At 45.5% G+C, this 14,781-nt stretch overlaps 1 protein-coding gene across 3 annotated transcripts in view; it reads right to left on the bottom strand.

The window, feature by feature from the left end:
• Positions 1-14,781, bottom strand: part of vit (vitrin) — a 72,238-nt gene that overhangs the window by 14,416 nt on the left and 43,041 nt on the right. For all 3 annotated transcript variants that reach the window (XM_060852445.1, XM_060852463.1, XM_060852454.1), the window contains one exon: positions 3,691-3,747. In XM_060852445.1, the coding sequence (XP_060708428.1) occupies positions 3,691-3,747 (57 nt within the window). The remainder of the gene's footprint in view (positions 1-3,690; positions 3,748-14,781) is intronic.

Below are 14,781 nucleotides of genomic sequence, written 5' to 3'. Positions count from 1 at the left end.
GTTTAATACTAGGCAAGTCTGTGGCGATTCCTTTCAGTAGAAGAACATGAAGGTCCAGTATAAAATAAAGAGTGTGTTGGAGCAGAGAGTCATACAGTTTGGAAACAGACCCCTCGGTCTAACTCAACCATGTTCCCAAACTAAACTAGTCCAATTTGCCTGTATTTGGCCCATATCCCTCTAAACCTTTCTTATTCATGTACCTATCCAAATGTCTTTTAAATGTTGTAATTGTACCTGCATCTACTACTTTCACTAGAAGTTCATTCCACATAAGAACCACCCTCTGTGTGAAAAGTTGCCCCTCAGGTCCCTTTCAAATCTTTCTCCTCTCCTTAAAAATACACCCTCTGGTTTTGAACTCCCCTACCCCAGGGAAAAGACATTTGCTAATCACCAAATCTATGCCCCTAATGATTTTATAAACCTCTATAAGGTCACCCCTCAATCTCCTACGCTCCAGTGAAAAAGGTCCCAGCCTATCCTTATAACTCAAACCCTCCAGTCCTGGTAACATTCCTGTAAATCTTTTCTGCATCTCCTCCAATTTAATAATATCCTTCTTACAACAGAGTGACCAGAACTGTACACAGTACACCAAAATGGCCTCACCAACATCCTGTACAACTGCAACATGACAGCCCATCCCCTACACCCAATGGTTTGAGCAATGAAGGTAAGTGTGCTGAATGTCTTCTTAACCACCCTGTCTACCTGTGATGCAACTTTCAAGGACCTATACACCTGAACCCCTAAGTCCCTCTGTTCTACAACACTACCCAGGGCCCTACTATTAACTCTGCAAGTCCTGTCCCTGTTCATCTTACCAAAATGCAACACCTCCCATTTATTCAAATAAAACTCCATCTACCACTCCTCAGCCCATTGGCCTAAATGATCAAGATCTCTTTGTAATCTTAGATAACCTTCTTCACTGTCTACTATACGACCAATTTTGGTGTCATCCATAAACTTGCTAACCATGTTTCCTATATTATCCAAATCGATAACAAACGATGAACAACAGGAGACCCACTTATGGACCAAAGTTGATCACAGGCTTCCAGACTGAAAAACAATCCTCCGACTGCACCTTTGTCTCCTGCTGTCAAGCTAACATTATATCCAATTAGCAAGAACTCCCTAAATCCCATGTGACCCAACTTTACTAATTAATCTACCATTCAGAACCATGTCAAGGCTTTACTAAGTCCACTTAGATAACTTGTATTGCTCTGCCCTCATCTATCTTCGTGGTCATTTCCTCAAAAGACTTGGTTGAGTTTGTGAGACACGATTTCCCATACACAAAGCCACACTGACTATCCCTAACTATCCTTGCCTCTCCAAATGCATGTTAACCCTGTCTCTCAGAATCCCCACCAACAACTCACCCATTGACATCAGATTCACCAATGAGCCACCCTTCACTCTTTCATCTCCTCAGTCAGGGTTGTGGATGATATAAATATCTTTGCTAGGGGCCCTGTAATTTCTTCCCTAGCTTCCCACAATATCCTGGGATATACTTGATCAGGTCTCAGAGATTTATCTACTTTTATGGTTTTTTAGGATCACGAGCACCTTCTCTTGTGTAATGTAGCCTCTCTTCAATAATCACTATTTATTTCCCCAAGATCCCCATCTTTCTACACAGTAAATACTGAGTCCTGGACGTATATGTACATAATTCACTAAAGGTGGCAGGACAGGTCCAGTGAGCAGTTAATAAAGCAGACAGTATTCTAGGTTTTATTGATAGCGTCACAGAGTACAGGAACAAACAGGTTTGTGCTTACATTTCTGAGCTGTACATTTTAGGATGGACATGAATGCATTGGAAAGAGTGTAGAAGGTTAACAGAACAGTTCCAGGGCTATAGAGATAGGTTGGAGGCAATTTTCTTTGGAGAGAAGAAAGCTAAGGGGACATTTGTTTGGAACTTTCAAAATCATGAGTGGATTGGATAGAATAGACAAGGAGAAACTGTTGCCTCTGATAACTAGAGGGCGCAGATAAGGTCATTTTCGGAAGAAGCAAATATGATGTGAGAAAAAGGTTTTCTCAGACAGTGAGTAGTTACGGTAAGGAATCCACTGTCTGAAAGTGTGGTGGAGGCAAGTTCAACCGAGGCATTCAACAGGGGATTAGATAATTATCCAAGTACAATTTGCGGGGTAATGGGGAAAAGTCAGGAGATTGTCATGAAGCTATAATGTTCATTCAGAGAGATAGTGCAAACACAATGGGCTGATTGGTATTTTGTTATTCTTTGCAGCATCTTGATAGAACTAAATGGTTAACTTGACCAATTCAAAGAATAATTCAGAGTCAACTTTGTTGATGTGAAACTGGAATTATGTACACGTCAGACCGATCAGCAAAAACACCAGCCAAATGTACAACAGGTTTAGCCAGAGGACTGAAGGGTATGGCAATCTAATCAAAAAGCCTCCCATTTCCATGCTCCTATGGTGTGTTTTTTTCCCCTTCTGAAGGTTAATCTTTTAATTCCCAGAGACTTCAAGATGATTCAGGACAGTCAGTTATTCTGCTGAATATACAGATTTTTACAGGTCAAACGCATTTCCCTGACACCCAATATCTGGGAATGTTCTCCATCTACCTCCATATCTGGGTAGCTTTAAGTTGAGGCAATTTTGGATAGTGGGAAGATTCCATCTCCCTGTTCCTCCCCTGTCCTCATCTTCACTTCATCACCACCCCCAAACAAGCAGATCCAGCCACATAGTCTCCTGGGTCAAGTGAATAACAGCAAATTAAGGGTCAATCAAGGAAAAGGAATTCTCTGGAAAAACCCTTCCAATCAAAAAACTCAAAACCAAAAGCAGAGAGCCCCATTTGCTCAGTTGTCACTTTTGCAACAAAGAAAATGGTAGTTTCCTCTGTCTACCTTGGACAAGCTTTTTGAGATGTCAATCACTCTTTAAAAGGCTTGGCAAGGGTTATAAGTAACATTATCAGAGGAAAACTTTTTTAAAAACACAATTTATGGGCTCATGTTCTTGGAAGCGTTAAACTGTTTTGCTTGTAAGATGACAGGCTGATAGAAAATGGAGTTGAGAGTGTGGCGCTGGAAAAGCACAGCAGAGTCGATGTTTTGGACATCAGCCCTTCTTCAGGAATGGTTCATTCTCCTGCTCCTCGGAAGTTGCCTGACCTGCTGTGTCTTTCCAGCACAACACTCTTAACTCTGATGTCCAGTATCTGTAGTCCTCACTTTCTCCTGATACAAAATGGGGTTGACTAGATTTATTGACTGGAGAAAAATGGTCTAAGTTGCTCCAATGGACTACAGAAATCCTGGTCAACCTTGTCTCATTCATTTCAATGGAAGATCTCTCCTTGACCTCTCAGAGGCGAAGAATTAATGACGCCATTTGGTGGCCTCAGCCTTGAAGGATTCACACCAGGAACAGTAAATTCAAGTCTGCACTTCAATGGAATTCAAGCCTGGATGTCAATGCATGCACCTTACTTACTGTCCATCAAAAATAGTGGGGTAGTAAGTTGTGCAAAATGTTCAATGTGTACTCCCACCACTTTTGTTTGGGAGCGTTTGTATAATTGAGCCCATGATTTCTGTGCAGCCAGTGGTAGAGGGGAATTTCACTTTATTGTTTTGCTATCTAATGCTTTAGTCATTTCAAGAGGCAAGAAACTAGATACTTGGATCTCCTTGCGAAATTGGGTCCTCAATGATGTCTTGGTCCTTTCTGCTGAAGCCTGGTTAGAAAGAAAATGTAAAATCAGTGCATTTATCAGCATTGGTTCCTCCTGATCTTCTACACAACTAAACATCATGTCTCAGGACTTGGGGCAGAACATCTGAACATCTCCCTGTGATTGCTGTCAGGACATGTCACCTTGGCCACTCAATGCACTCCTGGTCAACCTGATATCATAAACCTGAACACGTTTAGATCTTATCCAAAACTCTGCTGCCAGCATCCTAATGCCAATCTCCAATTCGAGCATCCTGTGCATCCTCAATTATAACTGCAGCACCATTTGTGGTCACACCTTGAGATGCTGAAGGACTAAATTCCGGAATTCCCTCTTAGACCCCACCAACTCTTCAACTTCCTCTAAGGGCTGCAAACGTTTAGACATCGTCTCTAGTATGTCCTATGTGTCGAATTCTGTTCGATGATGTTGCTGTGATATGCACTGGGGTGCTTTATTATGTTTTTTATTCAGTCACAGGATGTGGGCATGTACAGGCTGGGCCAGCATTTGCTGCCTGTACCTAAGTGCACAGAAGGCAGCCTAGAGTCAACCACAGGGCTGAGGCTCTGAAGTCACATGTAGGCCAGGTCTTATGCCCTGAAGAACATTAGTGAACTAGATGTATTTTCCCAACAATCGACAGTGGTTTCATGGTCACCACTAACCCTTGGTTCCAGATTCTTTATTGAATTCAAATTCCAACAATGACCATGGTGGGATTTTAACCTGGCTCCCAAGAACATTACCAGAGTTTCAGGATTAATAGTCTAACAATCATACCACAAGGCTATCGGCTCTCCTGGAAGACGAAATGCTATGTAAATGTAAGTTGGTGTTGTTGTTGACTTATTAAAGTGACCTTCAGTATTAGAGGAACAGCTTCCCCCTCTCATCTATGTTCCAACTCTGCATCCCGCCCCCCCCCCCCCCCCCACCCACCCCCCCACCCTCACCCGCCACCCAACTAAATGCTGACGTATCACCTGGCTCCAAAAGTCTCTCTCCAACATTTCACATGGAGCCCAACATTAAACAATTCATTTCCCTCAAGTTTTCACCCCTCACGCAGGAACCCAAGTCAAATACGTGAAGAACCCCTCCCCCCTCACAACACTCCCCAGTGACCTGGGTCCCTCATCCCCCTCCCCCCCATGACCCGGCTCCCTCACCTCCCCCTGCCCCAGTGAGCCGCCCACCCACCCCCCCCGTACCTAGTGACCCGGCTCCCCCCACCTCCCGTGACGCGGCTCCCTTCCCTCCCGTGACCCGGCTCCCCCCCCCTCCCGTGACCCAGCTCCCTTCCCTCCCATGACCCGGCTCCCCACCCCACCCCCGGTGACCCAGATCCTTCGTCCCCTATTGGCCTGATTTTTAAGCCCAAATTGTTAACATACACCACAAACAGCAAGGGCCCTAGCACTGGGCCACAAAAACCCCTCTGAAAACAGACTTCCAATCACAGAAACATCATCCTCTGCTTCCTGCCTCTCAGCCAATGCCACTGTTGCATTTTGCCATGGGTCCCATTGGCTGACCACTCCATCATGACTGACCTTGTCAAAGGTCTTGTTAAATTCCACTGAGAACACACCAAATGTATTGCCCTCATCAACACTCATGGTTAACTCCTCAAAATATATGATCAAATTTGTCAAACATGACCTTCCCTTAACAAATCCATGCAGACTAACTCTGATTAACCTGTGTCTCTCCTAGTGCAGATATATTGTGTTCCTCAGAATTCTTTCTAACAGCTTCACCATCACTGAGGTTAGATTGGCTGGCCTGTCATTTCATAATCTATCCCAACCTGCCCTTTTAAATAAGGAACAACGTTAGTAGATCTCTAGTTCTCTGGCACCTCAGTTGTGGTCAGAGAAGATTTGGAAATTACTACCAAGGCCCTGCTATCTTCTCTTTTGCTTCCCTGAAAGGCCCAGAATACATTTTATCTACAGCTAAACCAGCTGCTAATGTTTTTCTGTGTTAGTTTCTTCTAATATTTCACGTTCCGCCATCCTGTTGTCTGTATCTGTGTGAGGCATCGAGGACTATGCCCATGTCTTCCCTGCAAATCATATTATCTTAGTAAAATTAACTTCCCCCAGTCTAGAGCTTTTCCTACTAGGCCTTAACCTTGTCTTTTTCCATTACTATCTGAAATCTAATCGAGTGATGGTCACTACCTCCAAAATACCTTACATCATCCTGGGCTCAATTCTGAATATTCAGTTGAGATCTGCTACCTCCTTTATTGGGTTTCCTATGTACTTGTTTAAAAATCCCCTGAATGCAATCGAAGAATTTTACTCACTCCTTTCCTTGCACACTAGGGCTATCCCAGTTAATAATTGGTTAGTGACATCACCTATAAATACCGCCTCCCATTTCCCTGAAAGTTGATTACAGACTTGAACATCCACCTCGCTCTGACTGTTCTCTCTGGCCTACAGTTCACACCCCAACAGTGCGCTCACCCCTACAGTACACACCCCAACAGTGCGCTCACCCCTACAGTACACAAACCCAACAGTGTGTTACCCCTACAGTAGACAACCCAACAGTGCGCTTACCCCTACATTACACACCCCAACAGTGCGCTTCCCCGATCAGTAGACAACCCAACAGTGTGTTTACCCCATAGTACACACCCCAACAGTGTGCTTACCCCATAGTACACACCCCAACAGTGCGCTTCCCCCTACAGTAGACAACTCAACAGTGTGCTTACCCCTATAGTACACACCCCAACAGTGCGCTTCCCCCTACAGTAGACAACCCAACAGTGTGCTTACCCCTATAGTACACAACCCAACAGTGCATTTACTCCTAAAGTTCACAACTCAACAGTGTGTCTATGCCTACAGTACATAACCCAAAAGTGCGCTTACCCCTACAGTACACACCCTACCAGTGTGCTTGTTCCTACTGTACACTACACAACAGTACACTTACCCCTGCAATACAAAACCCAACAGTGCACTTACCCCTGCAGTACACAACCCAACAGTGCACTTACCCCTGTAATACACAACCCAACAGTGCGTATACCCCTACAGTATACAACCCAACAGTGCATTTACCCCTACAGTACACAACCCAACAATGAGCTTACCCCTATAGTACTCAACCCAACAGCACGTTTACCCCTACAGTACACAACCCAAAAGTGCATTTACCCCTACAGCACACAACCCAACAGTGCGCTTACCCCTACAGTACACACCCCAACAGTGTGTTTGCCCCTACTGTACACAATCCAACAGTGCACTTACCGCTGCAGTACACAACCCAACAGTGCACATACCGCTGTAATACACAACCCAACAGTGTGTTTACCCCTACAGTACACAACCCAACAGTGTGCTTACCCCTATAGTACACAACCCAACAGTGTGTTTACCCTACAGTACACATCCCAACAATGCATTTACCTCTACACTACACACCCCAACAGTGTATTTACCCCTACAATATAAAATCAACAGTGTGCTTACCCCTGCAGTACACAACTCAACAGTGTGTTTACCCCTACAGTACACAACTCAACAGTTCATTTACCCCTACAGTACACAACCCAACAGTGTGTTTACCCCTACAGTACACAACTTAACAGTTCATTTACCCCTACAGTACACATCCCAACAGTGCATTTACCTCTACACTACACACCCCAACAGTGTATTTACCCCTACAGTACACACCCTAACAGTGTATTTACCTGTTACCTACAATATAAAATCAACAGTGTGCTTATCCCTACAGTAAACACCCCAACAGTGCACATTCCCCTACAGTACACACCCTAACAAAGTGCTTACCCCTACAGTACACAACCCAACAATGTGTTTACCCCACAGTACACAACCCAAAAGTGCATTTACCCCATAGTACACAACCCAACAGTGCGTTTACCCCTATACTACACAACTCAACAATGCGCTTACCCCTATAGTACACAACCCAACTGTACATTTACACTACAGTACACACCCCAACAGTGTGCTTACCTCTACAGTACACAACCCAACAGTGTGTTTACCCCTACAGTACACAATTCAACAGTTCGTTTACCCCTACAGTACACATTCCAACAGTGCATTTACCCCTAAAGTACACACCCCAACAGAGCGTTTAACCCTACAGTACACACTACAACAGAGCATTTAACACTACAGACAACAACTCAACTGCGCTTTTCCAGCAACACATTTTCAGCTCTGATCTCCAGCAACTGCAGTCCTCACTTTCTCTAAAGTTAACATCCCAACAGTGCGTTTATGTCTACAATACACCCCAACAGTGTGTTTGCCCCTAATGTACACAACCCAACAGTGCATTTACCCCTACAGTACACACCCCAACAAAGTGCTTGCCCCTACTATACACAACCCAACAGTGCATTTACCCCTACACTACACAACCCAACAGTGTATTTACCCCTACATTACACAACTCAACAGTGCACATTCCCCTACAGTACACACCCCAACCATGTGCTTCCCCCTACAGTACACAACCCCACAGTGCGTATACCCATACAGTACACACCATAACAGTGTGGTTACCCCTATACTACACAAACCAACAATGAGCTTACCCCTATAGTACTCAACCCAACAGTGCGTTTACCCCACAGTACACAACCCAACAATGCGTTTACTCTACAGTACACAACCCAAAAGTGCATTTACCCCTACAAAACACTCCCAAACAGTGTGCTTGACCCTACTGTACTCAACCCAAAAGTGTGCTTACCCCTGTAGTACACAACCCAACAGTGCTTTACACTACAGTACACACCCCAACAGTGCGCTTACCCCTACAGTACACAACCCAACAGTGCGTTTACCCCACAGTACACAACACAAAAGTGCATCTACCCCTACAAGACACAAACCAACAGTACACTTACCTCTGTAGTACATAACCCAACAGTGTGCTTACCCCTACAGTACATAACCCGACAGTGTACTTACCCCTATAGTACACAACCCAACAGTGCATTTACCTCTACAGTACACACCCCAACAGTGTGTTTACCCCTACAGTACACAACCCAACAGTGCATTTACCTCTACAGTACACGCCCCAAAGGTGCGTTTACCCCTACAGTACACAACCCAACAGTGTGTTTACCCCTACAGTACATAACCCAACAAAGCACTTACCCCAACAGTGTGCTTACCCCTACAGTACACACCCCAACAGTGCATTTACCCCTACAGTACACTCCCCAACAGTATGTTTACCCCTACAGTACACACCCCAACAGTGTGCTTACCCCTACAGTACACACCCCAACAGTACGTTTACCCTGCAGTAGATAACCCAACAGTGCGTTGACCCCTACAGTACACAACTCAACTATGCACTTACCCCTATATAGAACATTGAACATAGAACATAGAACAGTACAGCACAGAACAGGCTCTGCAATCCATGATGTTGAGCTGACCATTGATCCTTATGTAAGGTAAACCTAATGTATGAACCCTCAAATTTCTATGACCATATGCATGTCCAGTCATCCCCAATGACCTCGCTTCCACAACTGCTGCTAGCAACACATTCTATGCTCTCTCTGCGTAAAGAACCCACCTCTGACATCCCCTCCATACTTTCCGCCAAACAGCTTAAAACTATGACCCCTCGTGTTAGTCATTTCTGCCCTGGGAAAAAGTCTCTGGCTATCAATTCTATCTATGTCTCTCATTATCTTGTACACCTCAGTTAGGTCCCCTCTCTTCCTTCTTTTTTCCAATGAAAAAAATCCAAGCTCAGTCAACCTCTCTTTGTAAGATAAGCCCTCCAGTCCAGGCAGCATCATGGTAAACCTCCTCTGAACCCTCGCCAAAGCATCCACATCTTTCCTATAATAGGTGACCAGGACTGGACAGTATTCCAAGTGCGGTCTAACCAAAGTTTTATAGAGCTGCAACAAGATCTCACAGCTCTTAAACTCAATCCCCTTGTTAATGAAAGCCAAAACACCATATGCTTTCTTAACAACCCTGTCCACCTGGGTGGCAATTTGAAGGGATCTATGTACCTGCACACCAAAATCTCACTGTTCCTCCACACTGCCAAGAATCCTGTCTTCAATCCTGTATTCAACTTTCAAGTTCAACCTTCCAAAATGCATCACTTCGCATTTATCCAGGTTGAACTCTATCTGCCACCTCTCAGCCCATCTCTGCATCCTGTCAATGTCCCGCTGCAGCCTACAACAGTCCTCTATACTGTCAACGACACCTCCGACCTTTGTGTCATCTGCAAACTTGCTAACCCATCCTTCAATCTCCTCATCCAAGTCATTAATAAAAATTACGAACAGTAGAGGCCCAAGGACAGAGCCCTGTGGAACCACTCACCACTGACTTCCAGGCAGAATATTTTCCTTCCACTACCACTCACTGTCTTCTGTTGGCCAGCCAATTGTGTATCCAGACAGCTAAGTTTCCCTGTATCCCCTTCCTCCTGACCTTCTGAATGAGCCTACCATGGGGAACTTTATCAAATGCCTTGCTGAAGTCCATGTACACCACATCCACCACTCAACCCTCATCAACTTGTCTTGTAACATCCTCAAAGAACTCAATAAGGTTTGTGAGGCATGACCTGCCCCTCACAAAGCAGTGTTGACTGCATTTAATCAAGACATGCTCTTCCAGATGGTCATAAATCCTATCCCTCAGAACCCTTTCTAACATCTGGCAGACAACAGACGTGAGACTTACTGGTCTGTAATTGCCAGGGATTTCCCTATTTCCTTTCTTGAAGAGACAAATTACATTTGCCTCTCTCCAGTCCTCAGGTACGACTCCAGTGGAGAGCAAGGATGCAAAGATCTTCGCAAGCGGCGAAACAATCACAATTCTCGCTTCCCAAAGCAGCTAAGGACAAATCTGGTCTGGCCCAGGCAACTTGTCAATCTTAACATTTGTCAACATTTTTAGCACATCAACTTCTTCAATCTCTATCCGTTCCAGCATGCTTACCTGTTCCTCAATGGTTTCATTCACTACAAGGTCCTTTTCTTTAGTAAAGACAGAAGCAAAACAATACATTTAGGGCGCCCCCTACCACCTCAGACTCTATACATAAGTTCCCTATGCTATCCCTGATCGGCCCTACTCTTTCTTTAATCATTCTCCTTAATCCTTCCTGCCAAGCCTTTTTCGTGCCCCCTCCTGGCTCTCCTCAGACCATTTTTTGAGCTCCTTCCTCACCTGCCTGTAACCCTCTGGAGCTGAGCTGGACCCTTGCTTCCTCCACCTTATGTAAGCTGCCTTCTTTCTTTTGACGAGAAGCTCCTCTGGTCTCGTCATCCAACGTTCCTTTATCTTACCCCTTCTTGCCTGTCTCAGAGGAACACATTCGTGCATCACTCGCAACAACTGTTCCTTAAACAGTCTCCACATGTCTATAGTGCCCTTTCCATGGAACAATTGCTCCCAATCCATGCTTCCCAACTCACAGCATCTGATAGCATCATAGTTTCCTTTTCCCCAATTAAATATCCTCCCATTGTGCCTGTTTCTCTCCTTCTCCATAGCTATGTAGAATGTGAGGCAGTTGTGGTCACTATCACCAAATTATCTCCCACCATAAGATCTGACACCTGCCCCGGCTCATTGCCGAGCACCAAGTCTAGAATGGCCTCTCCCCTCGTCGGCCTGTCAACATTACTGAGTTAGGAAACCCTCCTGAACACACCTTACAAAAACAGCTCCTTCCAAACCATCTGCTCGAAGGATGTTCCAATCAATATTGGGAAAGTTAAAGTCACCCATTACAACAACCCTACTACGTCCACACTTTTCCAAAATCTGCCGACCTATGCTTTCTTCCAGCTCCCTGCTGCTATTGGGGGGGCCTGTAGTAAACCCCTAACGAGGTGACTGCTCCCTTGCTGTTCCTAATTTCCACCCATACTGACTCGGTAGGCAGACCTTCCTCGACAATGGTAACTTCTGTAGCTGTGATACCCTTTCTGATTAGGAGTGCTACACCCCCTCCTCCTTTATTCCCCCCCCCCCCTCCCTATTCTTTTTAAATGCTCTAAACCCTGGAACATTCCAGCAACTATTCCTGCCCCTGAGAAACCCACGTCTCTGTTATGGCCATATCATAGTAGCACCAGGTACTGATCCATGTTCTAAGCTCATCACTTTTATTCCTGATACTCCTTGCATTAAAGCAAACACACTTTAACCGATCCCTTGGTTCTTTCCCAGGAAATTCCTTCCCACTGGTTGTGCTACCTCTTGCTATTGCTTCATCTCCATCAACTCTCACTTCTGGTATAGAGCTTAGGTTCCCACCCCCCTGCCATACTAGTTTAAACCCTCCTGAAACACTCAAGCAAACCTTCCACCCAGGACATTGGTCCCCTTCCAGTTCAGGGGCAACCTGTCCTTCATGTACAGGTCCCACCTTCCCCAGAAGGCATCCCAATTATCTACATATCTGAAGCCCTCCCTCCTACACCAGCTGCGCAGCAACGTGTTAAGCTGCGCTCGCTCCCTGTTCCTTGCCTTCCTATCCTTGATCCTTTTCCGGGCTATATCATTGGTGCCAATATGTAACACAATTTCTGGCTGTTCGCCATCCCCTTTCAGAATCTTATACACCCGATTGGAGACAGTACACACCCCAACAGTGTGCTTACCCCTACAGTACACAACCCAATAGTGCGCTTACCCCTAAAGTACGCAACCAAACAGTGCATTTACCCCTTCAGTATACAACCAAACAGTGCATTTACCCCTACAGTACACAACCCGATAGTGCGTTTACCCCTACAGTACACAACCCAACAATGCACTTACCCCGATAGTACACACCCCAACAGTGAGCTTACCCATACAGTACACATCCCAACAGTGCGCTTACCCTTTAGTACACACCCCAACAGTGCGCTCACCCCTACGTACACACCCCAACTGTGCGCTTACCCGTACAGTACACAACCCGACAGTGCATTTACCCCGACTGTACACAACCCAATAGTGTGCTTACCACTACAGTACACAACCCAACACTGTGTTTACCCCTACAGTACACAAACCAACAGTGCATTTACCCCAACTCTACACAACCCAACAGTGCGTTTACACCAACAGTACACACCCCAACAGTGTGCTTGCCCCTATTGTACACAACCCAGGCGTGTGCTTACCCCTACAGTACACAACACAACATAGCGCTGCCCCCTACAGTGCACAACCCAACAGAGCGTTCACGCCTACAGTATACAACCTAACAGTGCATTTACCCTTACAGTACACAACTCAACAGTGCGCTAACCCCTACAGTACACAACCTGACTGTGTGTTTACCCCTACAGTACACAACCCAACAATGCGTTTACCCCTAGAGTACACACCATAACAGTGTGGTTCCCCCAACAGTGCATTTACCCCGACAGTACACAACCCAACAGTGTGGTTCTCCCTACAGTACACAAACCAACAGTGTGCTTACCCCTACAGTACACAACCCAGTAGTGCGTTTACCCCTACTGTACACAACCCAAAAGTGTATTTACCCCTACATTACACAACCCCACAGTGCATTTGCCCCTACAGTACACACCCCAACAGTATGTTTACCCCTACAGTACACACCCCAACAGTGCGCTTACCCCTACAGTACACACCCCAATCGTGCACTTACCTCCAATAAACACCCAACAGTGTGCTTACCCCATAGTACACAACCCAACAGTGCATTTACCCCAACTGTACACAACAGTGTGTTTACCCCTACAGTAGACAACCCAACAATGCGTTTACCCCGACTGTACACAACCCAACAGTGCACTTACCCCTATAGTACATACCCCAACAATGCCCTATAGTACACAATCACAACAGTGCATTTACCCCACAGTACACAACCCAACAGTGCGTTTACCCCTATAGTACACAAACCAAAATGCATTTACCCCTACAGGACACAACTCAATAGTGCGCTTACCCTTATAGTACACAATGCAGCAGTGTGTTTATCCCTACATTACACAACCCAACAGTGCATTTACCACTACAGTACACACTCCAACAGTGCGCCTACCCCTATTGTACACAACCCAACAGTGTGTTTACCCCTACAGTACACAACCCAACAATGCGTTTACCCCAACAGTTCACAACACAACATTGCGCTTACCCCTACAGTGCACAACCCAACATTGTGGTTACCTCTACATTGCACAACCCAACAGTGCACTTACGCCTACAGTACACAACCAAACAGTGCATTTACCCCTTCAGTATACAACCTAACAATGCATTTACCCCTACAGTGCACAACTCAACTGTGCGATTACCCCTACAGTGCACAACCCAACATTGTGGTTACCTCTACAGTACACAACCCAACAGTGCACTTACGCCTACAGTAAACAACAAAACAGTGCATTTACCCCTTCAGTATACAACCTAACAATGCATTTACCCCTACAGTGCACAACTCAACTGTGCGATTACCCCTACAGTACACAACCCAACAGTGCGCTTACCTCAACAGTGCACAACAGAACAGTGCATTTACCCCTGCAGTACACACCCCAACAGAGCGCTCACCCCTACAGTACGCAAACCAACAGTGCGTTTACCCCTACAGTACACAACCCAACAGTGTGGTTCCTCCTACAGTACGCAAGCCAACAGTGCGCTTACCCCTACAGTACAAAACCCAACAATTTACTTACCCCTACAGGACACAACCCGACAGTGCACTTACCCCTACAGTACACACCCCAACAGTGCGCTTACCCCTATTGTACACAACCCAACAGTGTGTTTACTCCTACAGTACACAACCCAACAGTGTGTTTACCCCTACAGCACACAAATCAACAGTGCGTTTACCCCAACAGTTCACAACACAACATTGCGCTTACCCCTACAGTGCACAACCCAACATTGTGGTTACCTCTACATTGCACAACCCAACAGTGCACTTACGCCTACAGTAAACAACAAAACAGTGCATTTACCCCTTCAGTATACAACCTAACAA

Source organism: Hemiscyllium ocellatum, chromosome 3 (assembly GCF_020745735.1).
Source record: "Hemiscyllium ocellatum isolate sHemOce1 chromosome 3, sHemOce1.pat.X.cur, whole genome shotgun sequence".
Classification (NCBI taxonomy): domain Eukaryota; kingdom Metazoa; phylum Chordata; class Chondrichthyes; order Orectolobiformes; family Hemiscylliidae; genus Hemiscyllium; species Hemiscyllium ocellatum.
Note: the sequence above shows the minus strand (reverse complement) of the source record. Positions and strands in the feature narration are given on the sequence as shown.